General features: G+C 36.0%; 1 protein-coding gene and 1 pseudogene across 1 annotated transcript; both read right to left on the minus strand.

Annotated features, from left to right (window-relative positions):
* Positions 1-14,071: 14,071 nt before the first annotated feature.
* Positions 14,072-15,019, minus strand: LOC130850209 (olfactory receptor 8H1-like). The gene has a single exon (XM_057729607.1). It carries the CDS (start codon positions 15,017-15,019, stop codon positions 14,072-14,074), a length of 948 nt encoding a protein of 315 aa, XP_057585590.1.
* A 9,505-nt stretch (positions 15,020-24,524) lies between these two features.
* LOC130848510 (olfactory receptor 5T2-like) lies at positions 24,525-25,471 on the minus strand (annotated as a pseudogene).
* Between the last annotated feature and the right edge of the window lie 1,259 nt (positions 25,472-26,730).

Raw genomic sequence — 26,730 nt, forward strand, 5'->3', positions numbered from 1 at the left:
TGAAGTCAGGAAGCCTGATTCCACCAACTCCATTGTTCCTTCTCAAGATTGCTTTGGCTATTCGGGGTCTTTTGCATTTCCATACAAATCGTAAGACTTCTTGCTCTAGTTCTGTGAAAAATGCCAGTGGTAATTTGATGGGGATTGCATTGAATCTGTAAATTGCTTTGGGTAGTACAGTCATTTTCACGATGTTGATTCTTCCAATCCAGGGACATGGTATGTCTCTCCATCTGTTTGTGTCGTCTTTGATTTCTTTCATCAATGTCTTAAAGTTTTCTGCATACAGATCTTTGGCCTCCTTAGGCAGGTTTATTCCTAGGGATTTTATGCTTTTGGTTGCAATGGTGAATGGGAGAGTTTCCTTAATTTCTCTTTCTGCACTTCCATTGTTAGTGTATAGGAATGCAAGAGATTTCTGTGCATTAATTTTGTATCCTGCTACTTTACTAAACTCATCAATGAGTGCTAGCAGTTTTCTGGTAGAGTCTTTAGGGTTTTCTATATATAATATCATGTCATCTGCAAAGAGTGACAATTTTACTTCTTCTTTTCCAATTTGGATTCCTTTAATTTCTTTTTCTTCTCTGATTGCTGTGGCTAAAACTTCCAAAACTATGTTGAATAATAGTGGTGAGAGTGGACACCCTTATCGTGTTCCTGTTCTTAGAGGGAATTCTTCCAGTTTTTCCCCATTGAGAACGATGTTGGCTTTTGGTTTTTCATATATGGCTTTTATTATGTTGAGGTAATTTCCTTCCATGCCCATTTTCTTGAGAGCTTTTATCATAAATGGATGTTGAACTTTGTCAAAAGCTTTTTCTGCATCTATTGAAATGATCATATGGTTTTTATCCTTCAATTTGTTGATATGATGTATCACGTTGATTGATTTGCGTATATTGAAGAATCCTTGCATCCCAGGGATAAACCCCACTTGACCATGGTGTATGATTTTTTTAATGTGCTGTTGGAGTCTGTTAGCTAGTATTTTGTTGAGGATTTTTGCATTTATATTCATCAGTGATATTGATCTGTAGTCTTCTTTTTTTGTGACATCTTTGCCTGGTTTTGGTATCAGGGTGATGGTAGCCTCGTAGAATGAGTTTGGGAGTGCTCCGCCTTCTGCAATATTTTGGAAGAGTTTGAGAAGGATAGGTGTTAGCTCTTCTCAAAACCTTTGATAGAATTCGCCTGTGAACCCATCTGGTCCTGGGCTTTTGTGTGTTGGGAGATTTTTAATCACTGCCTCAATTTCCGTACTTGTGATTGGTCTGTTGATGGTTTCTATTTCTTCCTGGTTCAGTCTTGGAAGATTGTATTTTTCTAAGAATGTATCCATTTCTTCCAGGTTATCCAATTGATTGGCATATAGTTGCTTGTAGTAGTCTCTCATGGTCTTTTGTATTTCTGAGGTGTCCGTTGTTACTTCTTTTTCATTTCTAATTCTGTTGATTTGCATCTTCTCCCTTTTTTTCTTGATGAGTCTGGCTAATGGTTTATCAATTTTGTTAATCTTCTCAAAGAACCAGCTTTTAGTTTTATTTATTTTTCTTATGGTTTCTTTCCTTTCTTTTTCATTTATCTCTGCTCTGATCTTTATGATTTCTTTCCTTCTGCTCATTTTGGGGTTTCTTTGTTCTTCTTTCTCTGGTTGTTTTAGGTGTAAGGTTAGGTTGTTTATTCGATAATTTTCTTGTTTCTTAAGGTAGGCCTGTATTGCTATAAACTTCCCTCTTAGAATTGCTTTTGCTGCATCCCATAGGTTTTGGGTTGTTGTGTTTTCATTGTCATTTGTTTCTAGATATTTTTTGATTTCCTCTTTGATTTCTTTAGTGATTCCTTGGTTGTTTAAGAGTGAATTGTTTATCCTCCATGTGTTTGTATTTTTGCAGTTTTTTTCCTGTGATTGATATGTAGTTTCATGGTGTTGTGGTCTGAGAAGATGCTTGATATGATTTCAATTTTCTTGAATTTGCTGAGGTTTGATTTGTGACCCAAGATGTGATCTATCCTGGAAAATGTTCCGTGTGCACTTGAGAAGAAAATGTAGTCTGTCGTTTTTGGATGGAATGTCCTATAAATATCAATTAAGTCGAGATGGTCTAATGTGTCATTTAAAGCTTGTGTGTCTTTATTGAATTTCTTTTTGGGTGATCTGTCCATTGATGTAAGTGGGGTATTCAAGTCTCCCAATATTATTGTGTTACTGTTGATGTCCCCTTTTATGGCTGTAAGCATTTGCCTTATGTATTGAGGTGCTCCTATATTGGGGGCATAGATATTTACCATTGTGATATGTTCTTCTTGAATGGCTCCCTTGATCATTAGGTAGTGTCCTTCCTTGTCTCTTTTAATAGTCTTTACTTTCAAGTCTAATGTGTCTGATATGAGTATTGCTACTCCAGCTTTCTTTGGACTTCCATTTGCATGGAATATCTTTTTCCATCCCTTCACTTTCAGTCTATATGTATCCCTTGGTCTGAAGTGGGTTTCTTGTAGGCAGCATATAGAAGGGTCTTGTTTTTGTATCCATTCAGCCAGTCTGTTTCTTTTGGTTGGAGCATTTAATCTATTTACATTTAAGGTGATTATTGACATGTGTGTCCCAATTACCATTTTCTTAATTGTTTTGGGTTTGTATTTGTAGGTGTTTTCCTTTTCTTATGTTTCCTACTTAGAGAAGTTCCTTTAGCACTTGTTGTAAGGCTGGTTTGGTGGTGCTGAATTCTCTTAACTTTTGCTTGTCTGGAAAGCTTTTGATTTCTCCCTCAAATCTGAATGAGATTCTTGCTGGGTAGAGTATTCTTGGCTCTAGGTTTCTCTCTTTCAGGACTTTCAGTGTATCCTGCCATTCCCTTCTGGCCTGCAGAGTTTCTGTAGAAAGGTCAGCTGTTATCCTGATGGGTTTTCCCTTATATCTTGTTTGTTGCTTTTCTCTTCCTGCTTTTAATATTTTTTTCTTTGTGTTTAATTTTCGTTAGTTTGATTAATATGTGCCTTGGTGTATTTCTCCTTGGGTTATTCTGTATGGGACTCTCTGTGCTTCTTGGACTTGGTTAATTATTTCCTTTCCCATGTTGGGGATGTTTTCCAGTATAACCTCTTCAAAGATTTTCTCCCTTTCTCCCTTTTTTGTTTTCTTCTTCTTCTGGGATGCCTATAATTCGAATGTTGGTATGCTTAATGTTATCACTGAGGTCTCTGAGACTGTCTTCTATTCTTTTTATTCTTTTTTTCTTTTTCCTTCTCTGTGGCATTTATTTCCCCCATTCTATCTTCCAACTCACTTATTCATTCTTCTGCCTCAGTTATTCTGCTGGTTATAGCATCTAGAATATTTTTAATTTCAGTTATTTTGTTATCCATTGCTGTTTGTTTTTCTGAGTTCTTATGAACTGTTTCTTGTACTTTCTCTATTTTGTTATTGAGATTTTGTATCATTTTTACTATCATTCCTCTGAATTCTTTTTCAGGCATTGTTCCTATTTCCTCCTCATTTATTTGGTCTTGTGGGTTTTTTTCCTGCTCCTTTGCCTGCCTGGTGTTTCTTTGTTTCCTCATGGTTGTCCAAACTTTTGGGGTTGCTTGTCCTGGCAATAGAGGTGTTTATAGAAGACTGTCCAAGCCTCAAACTAATGTCCAAGTATTGGATTAAATGAATATTAAGTCTAGGAAACACATACATGTATAAGACACACAATTACTGAATCCATTAGGACATAAGGCTCTAGAAAGACCGGACAGAACCTCAGTGTGCTATCAGATATTCAAAGAGAAACCCAACAGAAATTGACAACTGAAACAGAACAAATCAGAGACAAAAGCAAAAGCAAACAAACAAACAAATAACACCCTACACATACAAACATTAATCCAGGGAGATTTTGTAAGCTAGGATCAAATATAGAAAAGAGCCAGAGTACCACCAGAGAGAATGGAGATTCTCAGAATGTAATTAGACAACTGTACTAAGAACTAAGATAAAGACAAAAGCCTAATACTAAATACCAAGGCAGTGCATCAACTGGAGAATAGGGCAACGAGTCTGAGCAGACCGACAGTGTTGCTTATAAGTATGTTAAGATAAAATAAACTTAAAATGGCTGGAAGAAAGGGGAACAGAAGAGTGTAATGTGGTTGGAAATATGCAAATAAAAAGAAAGGAATAGAAATGTATAAAAGATAGGGATGAAAGGAAAGTATGAGAGATATATTGTCCCTACTACCAAAAACTTAGCTAGATATAGAAGTATATAAAAAGGCAAAAAAAAAAAGAATAAAAAATATCATTAAAAAATTATGTTATAAAACTTGTAGATCCCTTAGGGCTAAGATCGTATTTAATAAAGAAAAAAAAAAAAAAGAGAGAGAAAGAGAAAAAAAAATCCAGAACTAATCCCAGAATGGACCAGTTCAATAGGTATTGATACTACTATTTCTGTTTCTTTAGATTCTCAGCTGTAAATGTCCTTCTCCTCGCCTTGGGTTTTTTTGCATTATTCTGTGACCAGCAGAGGTTCCTTTATTGTTCATCTGTAAGCATTGGTGTGTGGGGAGGGATAGGGTACAATAGTGGCTCCTTCTCCTGGGAGTGAGTGAGCAGTGGTGCACTGTTGTTTCAGTCGGGCTTGGAGATGCCTGTTGCAGAGGGACCCTGGTGGCTCAGGCGTAAACAGAAAGTCTTAGAGTTGGGCCTCTCTTGGGTTTTTTTTGTTGTTGTTGCTGTGGTTGTTGTTGTTTTTTTTTTTCTCTGCAGCCTCCCTGCTGCTGGCGTTGCAAGGGGTTTTAATCTAGCCCTGCCCGAGCGCCTGAGGGTGCTTGTTATCCCTGAGCGCCTTAGGTGGCCCACAGGCGTCTCTCCACTGCCTGTTGCAGAGGCACCGAAAGAGAGAGAGAGAGGCTATGCGCACGGCTCCTCCCCCCCGCCCGTGAGCCTGCAGCCTGCAGCCTCCATCATGGCCTGGCAGCTCTCAGGGACGGGCACTCCTCTCCACGGACCTCCTCCCTCCTATCCTCTCGGTCTGTCACCCTACCGGCAACAATGTTTCTCACCCTGAACCAGCTCTCCGGTTCCCACGCTCCCGCTCCTGGACCCTCCATTCAGCTGCGGATTGATGTCTCGGTCCAGGAATGCTGAGCTGCGCTGCGGACCCTCTGTATGTTTTATGTTTCTCACTCCCTCCCGTCTGCCACAGCTCTGCCACTTCACCCTCTTTGAGCCGTCGTAGATGCCTCCCTACCAGCTATGTCGGGCTCCCCACAGCCCTTTCTGGTGTCCGAGGCCGTCTGCTGGTGTTCAGCTGGTTCTCTGTGGGAATTACTGCATCCTTCCATGCATTCCCAATGCATCTGTGGAGAGGGATGCACTCCACGTCTCTCTACTTCGCCGCCATCTTTTCTCTTCCCCATATTTTTAATATGTCATATTTTCACTATCATATTAAATGTCATATTTTCTTCTTTCTCTCTGCCTTTGGAGTAGTTTAGTAGATTATTTGTAAATGCCTAAATGGAATAGTTTGAGGTTTTTATTTGTCACTCATTTCTAAACAGGATGAAAGTTTTAAATATTTTCAATCCAGATCATTGTTTTCACTGTTATATGGCAATTTTTATACATATTGAAAGTATATTTGAAAAGAAAGTGAATTCTCTCTTATTTGTGGTCAAAGCTTAGTACATAATTATCTATAAAAATAATCATATTGAATGACTGCCTTAAGCATTTATGCCCTACTGTTGCAGAAATCGGTCCATTGAGAAACCAAGCACCGCACTCGGATGCTTGGAGAACTCAGGTTTATTAAGTTGGCGGCACCAGATGGGCTAACATTCCGAAGTTCTGGGCCCCAAAGTCACGGTGAGCTTTACTTTTATAGGGCACATGTTTACAGAGCATGGAAGTTTCCAAATAGAAACTTACAAGAGTAGGTGCAGAACATTACATTTTTTAGCAAAACATCTTAAAATTACATTGAATTGTTAGGTCATCCTGTTTTTCTGTTTTTCTTGGCACAGCAAGCATATTTCACAAATGCAAAACAAGCATGGAGTTGTTTTTTGCTGAGTGGAAGTTTCTAACTTTCCTCTCCAATCCCCCCTCTTGATGCCCCTTAAATCTTATAAGGCATCAACTTCTTGATCTTCTAAGCCCAGAGGATGATAACCTCTTAGGGCTGGGAGATGTGTGGTGGCTCTCCTATCCAGATTGGCCTCAGCTAGGCTGGAAACTACCCTCATAAATAATGGCAAGAGGCAAGGTAAAAGGAGACAGGTCCCAAGGAGGAGTAGGACTATTCCCACAAGCGTTTTGAACCCCACTAGGTAAGAAAACCAACCCCCAAATAGTTGTCCAGGATTCCATTATCTTTGGGTAGATTATAGCCAACATGACCCCTTGTGTTTAGCCTATAGAAAACATCAAGGCCAGTGGTGCAACCAGCCCCTACAAGGCAAGGTGTCATTGTAACCCTGACCCTCAGATGTCCCTCATCGAATTCCTCAAGCTTCTGCCATGCATAGACCAGTCAGCCCCAGAGTGACTGGAGCAGGGCTGAGGATCTCAGAAGGGACTCAGTTGTCTCCGTAGGAAAACCTGAAGCAGCTGGTTCGGATGAGCTTTCGCAGTCCAGGTCCCTCACCCTTCTAGAGGTGCTGCTCTCTTCACCTGGTGTGGTGGATCCATGGGGTGACTCCTATAATTTTAACAGCAGTAGGGGTCACCAGGATGACTGTATGAGGGCCAGTCCAAACTGGCTGAAGTGGTTCCTTCCTCCAATCTTTTATCCATACCTCATCTCCTGGCTGATAGGGATGAACCCATTTGCCCATGGGAATGGGAGTCCTTCCCATCTGGGACATTGAAGTCCCAGTTGGGTCAATCGTCAGCTGCAGCCCTCAGGTCCCAGGCTGCAGGATCTACTGTACCAGCTGGTGCCTGCCCTTGGAGCCATTTCCGTGCCTCTGACAGGATCCAGCAGCATTCCTTAGTGTTGAAAAGAGTCAGGAGGAGATGGCGGCAGTCATCCCAGGTAGGTTTGTGGGTGTAAAAAATGGACTCAAGGAGGTCAATCATTGCTTGTGGCTTCTCCAAATAGGACGAGGTGTGGTGTTTCCAGTTGAGAAGGTCAGTGGTGCTGAAGGTGGATAATAAAGGACTGGGTGTCCTGGCTGGATGGAGCCATCCTCATTGACCTGGGGTGGGCCTTGGACCTCTCACATAGGCATCTGCAGGGCTGCGGGCTTTTGAACTTGTTGGTTGGCTGAGCGAAGTCACCGCAGGCTTGGAGGGTGCTCTGGATTTGGAGGTGGTGGAGACACAGAAGATGGAGGGCTGTCTGGTAAATGGTGAGAGGGCTGAATGGGAACTGGTGGAGCAGCTGGCATATAGGGCAGAGGCACAGGGGGCTCTTCTTCGGGGTCTGCTTGGTGGATAACCTTTGCTGGCTTTTCTTTGATTGTCCTTGGAGCCAGTTGTGCCACAAGGATCCTACACTGCCCCTGCCTACTTGCACAGAACCAAACCCAAGGAGACAGCTGAATGGTGATTTGCAATATGGAATCTATGTATGGAAACTGGTCTGGGTGCCCAAGGGTCCCTGTAACCACTCAGTACACAGCTCTAACTGTAGGAAGGTTTAGAGTACCCTCCACAGGCCATCCTACCCCAAAGGTGGGCCATTCTAACTCACACAGGGTGTGGAGATTTCCCTGGGTCATCTTAACCCCATAGTCTCTGGAAAAACCTTTCTTAAAAATTTTTATCATGCAATCCAAAACAGTCAGCTTAGAGGAACTTTCCCCCATGTTGACAAGTGTAATCTACCTCTTTGGCCAGGGAGGAGGGGGGTGTGCACGTGAAGGACCTACCTTGCCTTAGGGCCTTATAACCCAGGTAGTGCTGATGTTGCTGCTCCTGGAAAGCCCAGTATTCCCAGACAGCATGAGTTCGTGCCTCCTTAAAGATGGTCCTGATCATTAAATTTCTCAGGGAGACAGGTCTGTAAGGAGGCAGTCTCTTGTAATGGGGTTTGCAGAGGAATAACTTCAGGTGGGGCTCTGGAGGGGATCTGGGGTGATTGACCCTCTTGTGGGCACTGAGCAGGTGGAGGGAGCAAGTATGCATACTCCTCACCTAAGTGAAGAGCCTGAAATCCGTGGGGAATCAAGGGATTATGAAGGAAAGGTGACAGAGGAATGCAGCCTCTTAATGAGAATCCGAAAGTATACAGGAACACGTCAGAGTGTGCCACTCTGCATGGACTGGTCCAGGGGACCAAGAGGGAGGGAGGAATAGATTTGTCTGACAAACAGGGCAAGTCTTTTGGGGAAGACCTAATTTCTCAATAAGTCGGCTCAAAGAGTCAGGTGACAGAAGGGGAGAATGAGCAGTAAAATTTAAAGAAAATAATCTTGGCAGAGGGCCCTAGGGCAAAAGGGCCATTTGGACAGACACAATTGCTAAATCAAATCAGTAATCAATTGTCTCCCTCCCACCCCGGCTATCCTGCCCTGTGTCGGTGTCGCAAAAACAAACAAGGTTGAGTGCCCCCTCAGAAGAGGAGACCATTCAGGTGCCCTCCTGGCCGCATTCCCATGGGGAACTTAGGTGCCTCTTAGCTTTGGCAGGTGGTATAGAGTTCCAACTTGAATCTGACTAACAGGGAGGGACTGGGTCCCCCAGAGACAGACACTGCCTTGAGCTGTATGAGGTCACCACGGAACCGCAGGTTAGCACCCACTCTATAGCCACAGAGGCAGTGGAGCCACACATTCACCCTGGAACAAGGACAAACCAGGGCACTCACTCACACACATATTCACACCAGAGTTTATCATAGTGCCTCCCTTCTCTGGGAAGGTCCCTAACTGGTGGTCTTCTTACTGAAGATCATAGGAGGTGATCAAGCTCCTCTTCCATCTGGAGACTGGACCTGACTGGGTTCAGTGCCCCAGGGCCTTACCTGATCCTGTGGCCATTCCTGGTAAGCTGATGCATCCCTCCAATGACTCTGGTCTGGGCCAGGCCAACCAGAGGGTCAGAACACTGGTCCGAAAGAGAACCCAGAATACCAGCAGGTGCTGAACCTCCTCTTTCACCCTGGAGCTCCTTCGCGCCAGCTCAGTTGAGCCACCCTTCTGGTGGCTCAAGGGGCCGGTGTGGTTGGAATCTCACTGGGGCCTCCAGAAATGTTGCAGTAATTGGTCCGTTGAGAAACCAAGCATCACACACGGAGGCTTGGAGAACTCAGGTTTATTAAGCCTGTGGCACCAGTCGAGCTAATGCTCCAAAGCTCTGGGCCCTGAACTCAGGGTGAGCATTACTTTTATGTGCACATGTTTAAAGAGCATGGAAGTTTCCAAACAGAAACTTACAAGAGCAGGTGCAGAACATTCCATTTTTTAGCAAAACACCTTAAAGTTATATTAAATTGTTAGGTCATCCAGTTTTCGGTTTTTCTTGGCACAGCAAGCATATTTCACAAAAGCAAAACAAGCATGGAGTTGCTTTTAGCTGAGTATAAGTTTCTAACTTCCCTCTTCACTGTTCAAGGTTTTCTTGACTGAACTTAAAGATATAGGCATAGAGTGATTTTTTAATATTGGTATAATTCTATGTATTTCTCTTTGCATTCCCTGTATTAGGAGTTCCCTGTATTAGATATCTGTTACTATGCTAATATTTGCACAGATAATACTTTTAAGTCTTCATTGTGAAGTAAAATCCATCTGTATATGTATACATTACTAATAAGAAAAAATATTAAATTGTATGGTTTAAATATATGCAGTTAATTTTGTCAGTTATATCTCAGTAAAAGTTCTTTAAAAAAAAATCCAGCAGTACAAAGTATTCATTTTTGTTTATTCTGATAATCTTTCATGCATTCTGTATTTTTTACATTAAAACTACAACCAATGGTTTTCATGAATATGTATTGCCTAAATGTATGTGCATACTTTATTTTTTTATTTTTTATTTTTTTGGGGATAAACCAAGTTCAGTCATCTGTTTTTATACACATATCCCCGTATTCCCTCCCTTCCTTGACTCCCCCCCTCGAGCCCCCCCCACCCTCCCCGCCCCAGTCCTCTAAGGCATCTTCCATCCTCGAGTTGGACTCCCTTTGTTATACAACAACTTGTTTATACTTTTATTTTTAACTTTCTGAAACAATTTGTAATATATTTAGCTTAAAAAAACTGTACTGTAAGTCTTAATTTTAAAGTCATGTTAGGTGCATTTTTTTGTATTTTAAGATTATACTTAGTGTAAAAAATTCCTGCTATATTATCCCTCTTATACCTATTTTTCAGGTGGTATCTCAATTTCCTACTATGAGAAATATTGGATTAGCACCTACTTGAAGTTCATTTGGACTACCTTAATCATATTCATATATGTCTTTCTTTTCTGTCCTTGTTCCCATTTTATCCTGCCATGAAGTACTGCTGAAAAGCATGATATGGATATTTTGCTAGCCCTTAAATGGAACAAGATCTTTTGCTCTGATTCTGTGTAAAGAAATATTAATTTTAATAAAAATTTAATACTGATGATTCTTTGTTAACCAGAACACGTTACGTACTTTCAATAGGAAGTTTCAATTATTCTTCCATTTTAGGGGAAAAAAAATCTTGATTAAATCTTGGGATATCTTTTCTATGTTTTTGGCTTAGTTTTCTTCTTTGGAGGATCAAAATATATTCACATTCTGATCTCATCATCTATATATTCCTCCTTTTTGCTATTTTCCTGACTGTATTTTTTTATTTACTCATTTTGAAAAAAATCTCCCAAGACCTTTTGTTGTCCCTTATCTCATGTAAATAATATTTATAGATGTATAAATGTAGGTACTTTCTTAAGGAATCATTTACATCCCATACTTTTCACTGTATTATATTATATACTCAAAATGTACAACCCATGAGGTATAATTTCTTTAAAAGGTTATGTGTGTGTTCATCACTCCTTAAAGAAGCCTTGCAGCAGTAACAGTTAGTCCCCATTGCCTCATCCCCGAACCTAGGAACCACTTTCCACACTCTGTCTATAAGCTTGCCCCTTCTGCATTTTTCATGCGAGTTGCATCATACAGTATGTTGTGTTTTGTGACTAAAGTATTTCCTTAAAATAAAGATGTTAAAATTCACCCACCCATGGTGTAACATGTATAACTATTTCATTTCTTCTCTTTTGCTATATGATACTCCATTGTATGGCTATATCACATTGTATTTTTTCATGTATTATCTGATGGCCATTTGGGTTGCTTCTACTCTTTGGCTACTATTCATTATTTGGAAGTAAACACATCTGTTTATGTTTTTGGCATGTTCTATTCTGTATTAGTTTCTCTATCATATTTTTATTAAACAGGATTTTGACATGGCACCATAAAAATATTATGTTTTAAATTACTTCAGACCACATTTTAATTAAAATATGATGTGTCCTGATATAACAAGGACTATTCAGGGAAAATGCAAATAGTCTAAATCTTCTGTATGGCCCACAGATTATAATACACATGTATAATAATATTATATAAAGCATTTCTAAAGTGCATTGTAAAGAAAAAATACAGTAGTCTTAATTTAATTAAAATTTGTTTACTTTATAACTTCACTAACTTAAGTGTTGTCCAAAAAAATCATATAGCCTGTTAACAATATTTGCCAGCACAAACCAACAGGATAGAATTACTACTCTTAGAAATAGAAATGAGAGAATGGTAAAAACATAGTTTATAAAGAGACTAGAAAACTGAAAAGAGCGCATAAATATAGGAAGTGAGATTTTGCTTATAAAAGATGGAAAAGGAGTGAAAAATACATATTGAACAAAAGTAAGCAAAACCAAATGGCAATAGCTGTAAATATACAGATTAGAAAACATGGAAATCAGAGTGAAACTGTCATAATAATTTCAAATGGCAATCAAGATGATAAGGGAATTTTTAAAATAACTTAAGTAGGGGAAAATAATGCATATTTAAAAGACTTGATTAAATTTCTTGACAGTTTCGAGCTAGTACAAGCAATTTGAACTTTTAACTCCTAGAAGAGAATTGCACTTTGGCATTTTATTTTTAACACTTAAAAAGTATGGAGGAGACAAGAACAAGGATGCAGATACAGAGAATGGACTGGAGAACTCGAGGTTTGGGGGGGGTGAAGGGCAAGCTGAGACGAAGCAATAGAGTAGCACAGACATACATATACTACCAACTGTAAAATAGATAGTCAGTGGGAAGTTGTTGTATAACAAAGGGAGCCCAACTCGAGGATGGAAGATGCCTTAGAGGACTGGGGCGGGGAGGGTGGGGGGGAACTCGAGGGGGGGGAGTCAAGGAAGGGAGGGAATATGGGGATATGTGTATAAAAACAGATGATTGAACTTGGTGTACCCCCCCAAAAATAATAAATAAATAAATAAATTTTAAAAAAAGTATGGAAGAAATATAACCAAATATACTTTACTGAGAAAAAAATCTAAATTTCAAAATATAAAAATTTTATAATTATTGTTTGAATAAAAACAATCTATATAGTTAGGAACATTTAAACAAAAATATGCAATGCTTGGAAACTGAGAAATGTGTTCTTAATCATTTAATAACAGAGAAAATTAAAATTTCAATTCAAGATTACATACAAGAAGAATTTTAAAATAAAAGAAATTTTAGCACTCTCCCGACTAAAGTTTATGGGTTGCCACAACAACTGAATGCATCATTAATGTGTAGTTTTATAACTTGTCTCTGTTAAAAATTTTAAAACAAATGAATCAAGCATTTAATTAAAGGATTTGCTTTTAATGATTATAACAAACATATAAAAATCAGGAGAATGACATTGATGGTTTAAAATATACAAAATTTCAACAAGGAACAGTTTATGAAGCTTGTTGACACATCACACAAGGTAGGTGTTTTAAAAGTTTTTGGATAGCCGCCAAAGAGATATCACTGCATGAAGATTTTTAACTTGATGAATTTACAAACATTGCATGTCTAAAGCATTGCAAAATGAGAGTCTCGGTTTTTGCCATGTATCAAAAAGACATTCACCTTAAATTTCAATGACAAAGGAATAATCAAATATTACTTTTGTTAGTGTACACAGAAAGCTACAAAAATACATATGAAATGACAAATATTGATCATGTATATAATATATACACATATACACCTAACTATCAATGTAGGAAAAAACATATAAAGCTGTTTATTTTTAGGGCATTTATATTTCCTTAAATTTTTCAATATTTTTCAAAGTTTCTCCAATATTAGCATATACCACACTAAATTCAAAATTGTAAAGTGATGAGCTTTTCCTTAGCTATTTGTGTGTTTGTCCTGTAAATCAACCAAAAGTAATTCATAAAACACAAGTATTTTTTTTAAAGGTCATTGTGCATTAAAAATATTGCAGGAATGTGAGTGTTCTGATGATAGGCCAGCAATTATTAGTATTGCCTTAAACACTTTACATCCATTATCTGATTTAATCTTTACAATAAATCTATAGACCTGGCTATATTGTTTATTTTGTGTATTTGGGAAAAGTTGAGACTTAAAGTTTCAATTATTTTTAAGGGTTACACAGCTCAAAGTGTTGTAAATCTACAATCTAAGTCCTAGAATGTTTGGTAACAAAGCAAGTGTTGGTAATCAATCTGCAAAATTGCTTTTCGGAAAATGTAAATGTAATAATTGCTAAAAATGTTATCGTTGTTCCAAAAATGGAACTCGTTTACATCATAAGATCTCTGAATTTGTATGATATAGTTTAAAATGTGATAACTATAATTTTTCATTTTGCAAATCCATTGCCCTTAAAAACAACTAAATCTAGACCATAGATTTAATGTTTCAATGTTTCCAGTTGCAATGTGGATTTCTAAAGGCACATTCCAGGAAATGCCCAAGATCATGTTTGATCAAGCAAAGGATGGTTCAGTGGAAAAATAATGAGTTCAGTGTGTTTCTGGAGAGAAAGCAAGGAAATGTACTATAGGGAAAAAAAAAAAAAAGATGAGCTGAAAAGTTCAGCTTCACTGTTATTTGAATTGCTTGGAGGCTTTTCTATTCTGCATGACTCTAATGAGAGCATTTTTTACTTCTTTGTTTCTAAGACTGTATATGAGTGGATTCACCATGGGGATGACAATAGTATAAAAAACAGAAGCTATTTGATCCTTTCCCAAGGAGTAGGACTTACTTGGTTTTAAGTAAGTAAAAATCATAGTCCCGTAAAAGATACTGACTCCCAGGAGATGGGAGGCACAAGTAGAGAAGGCTTTTTGCTTCCCTGAATTGGAAGTAATTTTCAGGATAGTAGACAGAATGGAAACATAGGACACAGATACTGTGATAAGAGATAGGATTAGGGTTGAGCCAGCACAAAAGAATATTATGATTTCAATGTCATGTGTGTCCGTGCAGGACAGGGTTAAAATTGGGGGCAGGTCACAGAAAAAGTGATAGATTATATTGGAGTCACAGAAATGCAATCTGCTCATGGAAAGCGCACTGACAAAGGAGTTCATAAAGCCAACCAAATAGGATCCCAAGACTAGGGAGCAGCAGCGTCTTGTGGACATAACAACTGGGTAATGCAGAGGGTTGCAGATAGCTACATAGCGATCATAGGCCATTGAGGAGAGAAGAGAGCATTCAGTGCCACCCAAGAAGACAAAGCAATTCATTTGGGTGAAGCAGTTCAGGTATGAAATATACTTAGTGGACATCAGTAAGTTTTCTAAGGTTCTAGGGGTGATGACAGTTGAGTAACTGAGGTCAAGAAATGACAGGTGACTGAGGAAAAAATACATGGGGGTGTGAAGCTGGAGATGCAGGCGGATGATCAGCATCATGCATGCATTCCCAAGCACAGTGATCAGGTAGATGAGGAGAAACAGCATAAAGAGGACCAGCTGGAGCTCTTCAGAATCTGTCAGTCCCATGAGGATGAAGTCAGACACCTGTGTGATATTCCTTCTACCCATCGAGTTCAAATCCTCTAAACTGTTGAGAAATTATAGTTGATATTGTGCAGGAATTACTTAAAAAAGGTTTGTGTTTCTATGAATGACATGATATATTTATATTATTTTAGTGTGTCAAGGAAGTGATGATAATGAGGGGTGTACAGAGTATGAAGAAAAAATCTTAATCTGACTGCCAAATATAGGTATAAATTGATAATTGGATATAATATAATAAAACTAATATATTGCATAATTAGAATAAGCCTCACACTGTGCTAAATGCTTCCCATTACTAATGCATTTAATACCCATGAGATTATTACAGCATACACAGTACTGTTAGCCACACTTTTCAGATGAAAAAAGGGCACAGAGAATTTTGGTATTTTATCCAGAGGCAGAGCTATTATTGTTGGCTTTGTAGTTCTACCAACATAGATTGACTCCAGAGAGCATGCCCATAGTAGTATATTCCTATTTATAATTAATTTCAGCAAAATCTGAGGGAAAATACTACATATATAATAAACAATGATAGAAGAACAATTTTTAATGAACCATGTATGTTCTTTCATTTCCAATACTTTATAATACTACTGATAAATAAATTTCAAATGTAGTGGGTTTATTAAAATGACAGGCCTTATATTTGTATTAATTCCAAAAGAGAGGATGTTTCAGATTTCTTCCAAAATTATATTTCTGAAACATCACATTGCTGGTAGACCCTGATGACATCAACTCTGTTTTCTGCTTGCACCAGTTCTGACACTACAGAGGGTAAGGTCTAAATGATTTCTGTATGTATATGTTTCTGATAATGTCCCCATTTTATCTGATTCAAACTACAATCTTCTAATTTTGAGAATAATACTTACCTTGAGCCAAAGTTGTGGAAAAACACTTTCCTCCAATGTTAACTGTCTAGAAGAATGTCAACCTCAAATTTTGCTCAGAAATAAAAAAGAAGACAATTTCAGTTGAAAATTTCTGTAATATAATATTTGTTTTCTTTGAGATAAGTTCTTTTTGAATTGTAGTGCATTCATTTTTTTTTTTAATCTGAGGAAAAAGTAAGTCAACCAGGAAATTTTGTTCAGCTCTTAAGCAAATGTAAAATTTGCCAGGAAGCTATGTCTAAAGTGAATAACAGTATTACATACTGTGTATTTAAACAGAGCAGAGTATGCCTTGCCTCTCATCCTGATATTCCAGGGAACCTCATATACTGGGGATTGATAATCACACAACATGTGGTCATCCCTGTTGGCCAATTCCAAGGAAGATTGCTTGGTATGTCTCAAAGGACAGAAGTTCAAGGACTAAATGCAGTTCTGCTAGGTTTTGAGAAGCTAGTTGTCTTTTCCTTTGGAAGCCACACAATGAAGAGTTTGTTTGGTCTTCCTATGTGATGCTCTAAATTTTTCCTGCAGTGGTAGAGAAATACTTAGTTACTCTATGTCTGAAACCATTTGGAATGGAATGATACATTTTTCACAATGAAACTTTTATATTTAAATGTGTGAAACTATTATAGGAAATTAGAAAAAAATTCATTAGAAACAAAATGAGAATATAAAAAAATTCAAAGAATAATATGAAAACAATCAAAATTGTTGTAACATTTGATAAATTTCTCCCAATTACTTTGTGTTCATAGAATGCTTATTGTATACCTCTAGATTTGCATAATTAGTATCATACGGCATATTCAGTATCCATTATCATAATTAAAATGTCACAACACGCCATGACCCATATTATTCGTCTTTCATAAAACCCATAATCTCATGCATCATTCATTGACTATTACCCCATAAACGACTTCTTTCTAGTGAAGTCTTCCTCTGATATTAAGAATTTTATTGAATATTATTTATCCAAGATGAGGAAACAAAAAAGACTCTAAGATGGAATATCCTGAGAAGCAGCTTAAATTATTCTTGTGAATTTTTCATTAATTCATGAGAGCTAAACCAATTTTCATTTAGATTTAAAAGTGACTCTTATAGCAATGTCTGTTTATTCCCCAGAATTTCAGGAGATAATTGGTGGGTTTGAATAAGGAGCTACTTTTGTATTTATTCAATCCTTGATGAACTTTGGAAGGGCAATTCTCCTCATCAAATGTTAGCGCTGCTAAAATAGCTGTAAAATGAAATTCATATTTTATGCAAGAGAAGAAAAATTCAAACATAAATTTTAAGGAGATTTGTTTCTTTTAATTGTATAAAGTAATTTTAACTTTAATAAATTTTGACTTTAATAAATACTTGAATACTGATCATTCTTAGTTGAATAATCAGAACACATTATATTCATTCAATAGGAAGCTTTAAATCTTCTTTCATTTCAGGAGAAAAATCTTGATTATAGCTTGTGATATCTTTTCTGTTTCTTTGGCTTAGTTTTCATCTTTGGAGGATGAAAATATATTCATGTTCCTCTTTCTTCATCTATAAATTCCATTTCTTCTATTTTCCTGACTGTATTTTTATGGGCTATATTTACTTTTGAAAAAGTTTCCTGTGACCTTTTTTCACTTATCTCATGTAAATAATATTTAAAAGCATATAAAGGTAGACGTTTTCTTAAGAAATAATTTCCATGCCATAAATTTCACCTGTATTATATAATGTACTCAAAATGCATAATTAATGATGTGTAATATGTTAAAAGGTTATGTATGTTCATAAGTCCTAAAAGAAACCTCAAAGCACCTAAGAGTTATTCCCCATTCTCTCACCCTCATACCTAGGAACACTATACATTTTCTGTCTGTAAGTTTGCTTCTTCTCTGGATATTTCATGTGAATTGCAACATAAAGTATGTTGTGTTTTGTGACTAACATTTCCTTAAAATAAAGTTTTTAAAGTTCACCCATGGTGTAGCGTGATTCAGTATTTTGTTTCTCCTTTATTGACATACTGTTCTCCATTGCATGAATAGATCACACATTATTTATTTATTCATCATCTGATGGTCATTTGGGTTGTTTCTCCTCTTTGGCTGTCATTCGTAATGCTTAGGAAAATTTTCAGGAAAGTGCTTAAGTGAACTTTTCCTTTTAGTTAACTTGGGTAGATACTGACAAGTAGGCCCAGGCCCACATGTTTTCAGTGGTATAATCTAACAAACATTAAGAAAAAATAATTCAATTCTTTCAAAGTAGCAGAAGAGGACAATATTTGGGATATAACACATCAATAACGAAGAAGAAACCTAGTTCCCAGGATTACCCTGAAAAAGAGCCATCCGCCCACCCTAGTCAAATAAACTTTGGGAGGATAGATTTTTTCTTTCTTGAGCCACTCTGTTTCTGAATTCCACTGTTACACCAGGGTAGCCTGTACCCAGACTGTTACAGATTTTCCTCCTCAAACAATGGTATTCATTGTCAGATAAACTGTTCTTTCCAGTACGGAAATTTTCCTTCTGTGAATAGGACTGTGCCTCTATGTTTGAGAAGATTTAGCTACTATTGCCCAAATCACACTGTCTTCTATTAGCATTTCTAGAGAATATTTGCCAGCAACATACAGCTTTCAACAGCTGGCAGTACTTTTTCTTAATGCTTTCTTTAATATAGTAAGGGATTTGATTTTTTCACCTCTGATAATTGTACTACAATTTTGTAGAAAAAAGTCGTATCAGAAAGTGGTGATGAAGAATGTGAACACTAGGGTTAGACTATCTGGATCCAAATGTGAGCTTGTTCTTTAACTAGTGGAGTGACCAGGAACCAGTTATTTAATCTGTTCTCCATTTTCCTCATCTGTAAATTGCAACTTTCAGATACATTTATTGAGGCATAGATCTCTTTGCTGAGGATACAATGTTGAACAAAGCAAGCAAGAATCCTGCACTCATTAAGCTTACATGACAGTGTGTATGTGTGTGTGTGTGTGGGCAGCAGTCTAGCTGGAGAAAACTGCTATGGAAAACCAAGGAAGCCTGAAAGGGAGAAGGAAACAGATACAATTTAAGTAAATTGGTAAGGATGTTTTTATTAAGAATAGAATAAGAAAAAAAGTCTGCAGTTATCTATAAAAAGGGAGTTTCAGAGTACAGAGAAAATGGAAACATTGCAGGCAGTATCAGAACTAATATGTACGGAAAAGTTAGTATGTCATGTGGTCAAACCAAAGTAAGTATGATTGATAGAATAGTAAGGAATGAGCTCATAGAGGAAAGGAGTGGGTCATTGTGGACCAATGGGCTCCTATGAAGGTTTTCATTTTCACTGTTACTGTGATGAGAGGTCTTGTTGGATTTGTGAAGACCATGATATAATTCAATTTATTGTTTAACAGTATTGCTCTGGCTCTTACTTTGACATTTAGATTACTGAGAGACAAGACCAACCAAAGACAAGCCAGGAGGCTGCAGCAATAATTCTAAGACTGAGATGATGGTTCTTTGCACCAGGTGGTAGCAGAAAAACTGTTACGAAGTAGTCAGGCTCCAAATATAATCTGTATTTTGAGTCAGCGTAACATGATGATAGATTGGATGTGAGGTATGTGATAAAGAGAAAATTACATGATTCCATATAAATTTTTGCCTGAACAAGTACAAAGACAGTTTTCCATTACTTGAGATTAATATGTAGATACTGTTGATACCTACCTGATAGTTATCTTGTGAAGATAAATAGCTTTCACTATACATCTAAAGCTCTTTGAATGTTGACTGGCACATGGTAAGTGCCTAGCAAAATATGTTATCACCATTAAATCTATCAATTATTTGGAAGTATATAGAGCTGTTTATGTTTCAGGCATGTTCTATTCTTGTCTCATTTTTTTCTACCATGTTTTTACTTAACAGCATTTTGGCATAACACCATAATAAAGCATATTATGTTTTAATTTACTTCAGACCACATTTTACATAAAATGTGATAGGCTTAATATAACAAGGAATGTTCACAGAAAATGAAAATAGTCTAAATCTTTCATATTGCCCACACATTGTATTACACATGTGTAATGATACATATGTATGGCTTTGATATTGTATTGTAAAAAGAATAAGGTAGTCTTAATTAAATTAGACTTTAATAGTCCTAACTAAAATGTTGTCCACAAATGGTAGAATCTTTTGACCATATTTGCTGATTACTGAGTGATTGAGTAAATGATGACTAAATGAATGAATGAATGAATGAATATAATATCCATCCAAAAATTCTGAAATAAAATATGAAGTTTTTGTTCTCAGGGCCATAGTCTATCTTTAATATGATTTTGACTTTGATAAAGGAACAGTGAAAACTTGCATATCATTCTCTAGAACATTCACTACTGTAGTGTAGGGACACAACTGCTCTTGCTTTATCTTGTTATATATCTTCTCTAATATCTAATATAGTTTAGGTACCATCTCAGCTCTAAAATTAGTGAACTAACAGACAAATTGTGGAAAATAAAAAGGAAATTTCAAAGATGTTTTGCAACTTTGAGTTACTCATTACAATGATTTAAATCCTTGCATGCTATATTGGTGCTTTCTCTAATGTCCTGTGCATGTTGTCTTTCATGTGACCAAAGACACAGTCTCTTCCATGCTCAGTTAACAATACTTTCATTCCCTTTTTCATTCTGTTAACTTTCCCATTGATTTAGCATTCCTATTACATTGTAAAGATCTTTCACCATTTCTTTTACAATTTCCATTGATACTCATGTTTTATTTTACAACCTGATATGTCATTTGAAGCTTATAATTTATTGTTCAAGAGGTATTTTCCATTTCCTAAGTCTTCAATATGCTGTTAATGAACATACCTTGGTCAATCATACAAAACTCTAAGACAATGCCACCACAGAATCACAAAATTTCACCTTTCAAGTTGTTTGTAACAAACACACACATATATAACTATGCAGAAAAAATGACATTACAAACACTATTTATTTGCCATCACCCACAATAAAACATAGTTTTATCTTATAGAATTCATTAATTTAAATTAACACATAATTACATGTAAGTGAAATTTCCACTGATCCGACCTCCCCCAAGTCCATTCCAACCCCCCATCTAGAGGAAGCAACTATTAACCAATATGACATTTTTCTATTTTTCTAATTCTTTTAATTTATTTTTATTGTGGTAAGAACACTAAATACAAATCTATACTCCTAATGATATTTAAGTATACAATACAGTGATGTTAACTATAGACACAATGTTTTATAACAGATCACTAGAATTTACTCATCTTTCATAACTGCAAGTTTATGCCTATTGACTAGTAACTCCCATTCTCCCATTCCCTCTATCCTTGGCAACCATCATTCTACTCTTTGCTTCTATGTGTTTGTCTCATAAAAATGATATCATGCAGTATTTTTCCTTCTGTGACTAGCTTATTTCACTTGGTAATATGTCCTCAAAGTTCATCTATATTCTTTTTTCTTTAAAATAAAATGAATTACAGTTATGTTCTTAGATAGATAATATATATACATATCTTAATATCTATATCTGTATGTTATATGCATATATAAATATATATATATACACCAAGTGGACACTGGACATCCACATATGAATTAATGAAGTCAGACTCCTAATTCATATCACATATAAAAATTAAATAAAAATTGATAAATAACCTAAACAAAAGGGCTAAAACTATTAAACACTTAGGAAAAAATGGGGGAATATATTTATGACCTGATTTAGTAAAGGATTATTTTACATGACACCAAAATCACAAGCAACAAAAGAAAAACTAGATAAACTGGATTTCATCAAAATTAAATCTTTTGTGCATCAAAAGACACTATCAAGATAGTAGAAAGATTACCTATGGAATAGAAGAAAACATTTTTAGATTATGTATTCGATAAGGGTTGAATATCTAACTAAGGAACTCCTAAAACTCAATATAATTATGCCTACAGTTAAAAACACTCTATCATATACTTAAATCTTTGTTGAGGTTAAATTTCATATTGTGTTCTTATCCCAATAAAATAAGAAACAATTAAGTACTGACACATGATAGAAAGTTATGAATCTTGAAAACATGCTAAATGAAAGAACCCAGGCACAATAGATGACATTTCTTATTACTTTCTTTATATGAAACATCCACAATAGATAAATTCATGAATGCAGATTGTTGGTATCCAGGGGCTGGAGGGGAGGGAGGAACATTGAGAAATTATTTCATGAATACTTGGGAATTATTGAAATCAAACCAGATAGAACTGTGGTTGCACTACATTGTGAACCTAATAATTACTACTGAGTTACAGCCTTTAAAATGGTTAATATTACAGTATAGAAATTAAACTTCAATAAATTATTTAAAAAACAAATTTGGATATAATTTTGCATGTTCAACCATTATTTATGTGTGTTTTTTAGTGGAGTTCTTGATTTTATATTTTCCCATGTAACCTGCATGTATTCTCGATAAATTTTGTCTACTACATGCAATAAAATAGTTTTCTTTAAAATTTGTTTGTGTTATCTCATTTTATAGAAATTCCAAATTTGGTGATGTCGTATTATTTGGTATTTGCAAATTATCCAACTTAAAAAATTAATTAACTAAGAGGATTCTACTAACTTTACATGTTCTGAAAAATATTAACAATTTAACTATGTATTTTCCTAAAAGAAATACTTGTTTTTCATAATGAATATAACATAGGAATCAGATTGACTTTCCATATTCACATTAGTCAGTCTTTGACTTATTTTTAGCATACAAATTCCTTTCCTATTAAATTAAACCTCTTTGCACACCCATTCTTCTTCCTATTAATATTGGCCCAAATCCATATTTGGGAAGTAAACCCTATATACAATTTTTCATTCATAAATAAGTTGTAATTGGTTAACTGTATATTTATGTGCTCAATAGAAAAAATACAATTTTGCAGATATTTGAGTTAATGTATGTGATCTACTGAATGTCTTATTCTGCAAAATTCTTTTTTTTCAATCAAATGTATGATTTTGGACTTGTCCATGTTAATTCGTTTAGCTATACTGCATTTCCTGATTTTGCTGACTCTAAAAACTTATTTGACACATAAAAAATTGTTTCCCATAGTGGCCATAACTTTTATCTTTATAAAGAAGGAAATGAGGGGAATTAATTGGGAGATTGGGATTGCCATATATACATTACTAATAAGAAAAAAATACCAAATTGTACACTTTAAATATATGCAGTCTAGAAAACCATAATCCAAAAAGAAACATGTACCATAATGTTCATTGCAGCACTATCTACAATAGCCAGGACATGGAAGAAACCTAAATGCCAATCAACAGATGAATGGATAAAGAAGATGTAGAACATATATACAGTGGAATACTACTCAGCCATAAAAATGAATGAAATGGAGCTATATGTAATGAGGTGGATAGACCTAGAGACTTTCACACAGAGTGAAATAAGTCACAAAGGGTAAAACAAATACCGTATGCTAACTCATATATATGGAATCTAAAAAAATGGTACTGATGTACCCAGTGACAGGTTAAGAATAAAGATGCAGATGCAGAGAATGGACTGGAGGACACAGTGTTGGGGGGTGGGGTGAAGGGGAAGCTGGGATGAAATGAGAGAGTAGCATAAACATATATTCACTATCAACTGTAAAATAGATAGCTAGTGGGAAGTTGCTGTATAACAAAGGGAGATCAACTCTATGATGGGTGATGCCTTAGAGGCCCAGGACAGGGAGGGTGGGAGGGAGTCACAGGAGGGAGGGGATATGGAGATATAGGTATAAATACAGCTGATCCACTTTGGTGTACCTCAAATACTGGTACCAGAGTGTAAAGCAATTATATTCCAATAAAGAGCTTAAAAATAAATAAAATAAAATAAAATAAAATAAAATAAAATAAAATAAAATAAAATAAAATAAAATAAAACAAAACAACTTAGGCCAATGCACTCAACAACTTAGAGGAGCGAATAGACTGCAAAGGGGCAGCAGAGAAATTCTGGGTGCTGGAAACAATCTACATCACTATTGTGGTGGTTGTTACACAAATATAACCATTTATTAAAATTCATCAACCTATACAATTAAATGTTGAATTTTACTTTATGCAAATTATTCCTTAATAAAGCAGTTAAAAATAAAAAAAAGATTGTATTTGATCAGACCATAAAAAGGAAAATATGCAGTTTATTGTCTGTTACCTGTATCTCAATAAAAGTTCTTAAAAAATAAGAAGCAAATGGATGATACGTATTTTCCTGCATATAAAAATAACATAGGTAGAAGTTTAACAATGATCTTTATGTTAAAATATCCAGGAAAAACAGAACTATTTTAATAAACTAAAATGAAACATCATATCTTCTTGATACTGCTGTACAGAAATTCACTCTCAATTTTTTTAAGAACTTTTATTGAGATACAACTGACATACAGTAAACTGCGTATATTTAAAGTGTACAATTAGATTTTTTTCTTATTAGTGATGTATATATGGCAATCCCAATCTCCCAATTCATCCCACTCTCAATTTTTAAATTTAATTTTTACTGTGAAAATGTGCTTTATTGATAAACCAGCTTTTCCTAAACACTTTCTTCACTGCCTCTTTGACATCTTTGTTCCTTAAACTGTAGATGATGGGATTCAGCATGGGAATCACAATGGTGTAAAATATCGACATGATCATGTCATGATCCAAGGCAAAGCTGGGATTTGGTCTCACATACATGAAGAGAACTGTACCATGAGAAATAGACATTCCAGTTAGGTGAGAGCCATATGTAGAAAAGACTTTCCTTCTCCCTTCTGCAGAATGCATCCTCAGAATGGCCAACAGAATGAAGCCATAGGAGATCAGGACAATCAGGATTGTGACTATCTCAACAGAGCTCACAAAGTAGAAGAGTAGAAGCTGTATGTGTGTTAGAGCAAGAAATAGCGAGGAGAGGAGGGATGCCACAGAGGACATCTAATCTCATTGGATGCACAGAAGGATAGACTAAATGTGGCCACTGTGTGTACAGAAGCATGCAAGATGCCACCAACATAACAAGCAGTGATGAGGGACACACAGACTCTGGGTGCCATGCTAACTGAATACAGGAGAGGGTTGTAGATGGCTACGTAGCGATCATATGCCTTCGCAGCCAAGAGAAAGTATTTTGTGGTCCCAAAGTAACAGCAAGAAACATCTGGGTTGCACAAAAGGAATGAAATGACTTTATTCTTTGACATAAAATCTACTAACATTTTGGGTGTAATTACCGAGGAATAGCAAGCATCCACAGATGAAAGCACACGCAGAAAATAGTACATGGGGTTGTGGAGCCGGGAATCCCCGATGACCAATACAACCAGTCCTGAATTTCCCATCACCGTGAGGAGGTACATTACTAGAAATAGGAATAACAAGATGCTCTGCAGTTCAAGGTTGTCTGTGAGGCCCTTCAGAAGGAATGTTGTAACTTCTGTGATGTCCTACATCTTGACACCTCATGGAACAAACTTGAAAATATTCAAAAACTTACAATTTATTTCCTACCAAAAGAATAAATAATCCTGTGACTGAATATTGTGACTCAAGGGAACGTGACCTGTGTCCTCACATTTATTTTTTGTCAATGTATAATTTCCCAGTTGCAGATCAGGAGGTGGTGACAAGACAGTGGGTCAAGCATTCATACCACTCACTGAAAAATCAAGTGGAAATATATGTGATTTCATTCACTCACTGGCTGAATTCATGCCATTTCTAAATCTATTAGGTGCACTGGTTAATTGACCACAGCATTCTGTTTTTAATTAATTTTCATTGGGATATAGTTGCTTTACAATGTTGTGTTAGCTTCTACTGCACAGCAAAATGAATCAGCCATGCAAATACATATGTCCCCTCCATTGAGGACACTACAGTGCATTAGGTAGAGCTCCCTGTGCTATACAGTATGTTCCCATCAGTTGTCTATTTTATACATAGTAACAATAGTGCATATGTGTTACCACTGCATTCTATTAGCTATTTTCACATTAAATCACATTAAAACAACAAATGATTGGACAGAACTAATTTCCTTCTCACATACAAACATGTGAGATAGTGTGTCAGTGAGCAGATAACTGGAATTGGATATCAGCATTCTACACATTTCAGTAACAGTGTAAAATGATTTGTTATAATCTACCCACCTGTAGAATGAGTACATTAATATTTATGTTACAATAATGGAGTAAATATTGAAAGGCAAAATATGGTAATAAAACTGAATCTTCAAAATGATGTTAAATAGTGAACGCTAGGTTAGGTTTGTCCTACAGAGTATCAGCCTCCCGGATTGTAATATTTTATGAGCTAATCTCAAAAACTTTTCTAAATCTATTAGATCTTCTTGGGTATATCTGAAAAAGTAGCCAAGATTATTTTTTAGGATGATTTTTTTAGGATGATTGAATTAAGCAATTATATAGGACAACTTATATTTCAATCAAATGTATTTCTCAAATATTTAGCATTATATTGTGCTTTTTGGACTAAACACTTCCTCGTAATTATTACTTTTGGATATTTAAATTCTATATGATATTCAGCTTTCTTAAGACCTGTGGTGAAAATGTGAAGAATTTTTCTGAAGAAAATATAACATTTTTTTCAAGTTATTATACTTCTTTATATATTGTGGATCCAGTGATTTATCAAATAGATAATTAGTACTTAAGAGGCATGATTAATGCTATTTATAAAAAAA

Source organism: Hippopotamus amphibius, chromosome 3 (assembly GCF_030028045.1).
Source record: "Hippopotamus amphibius kiboko isolate mHipAmp2 chromosome 3, mHipAmp2.hap2, whole genome shotgun sequence".
NCBI lineage: Eukaryota > Metazoa > Chordata > Mammalia > Artiodactyla > Hippopotamidae > Hippopotamus > Hippopotamus amphibius.

What these genes read in the sequence shown, in the direction of transcription:
- LOC130850209 (XM_057729607.1), bottom strand. Translation starts at nt 15,019, where the DNA reads ATGGGTAGAAGGAATATCACACAGGTGTCTGACTTCATCCTCATGGGA.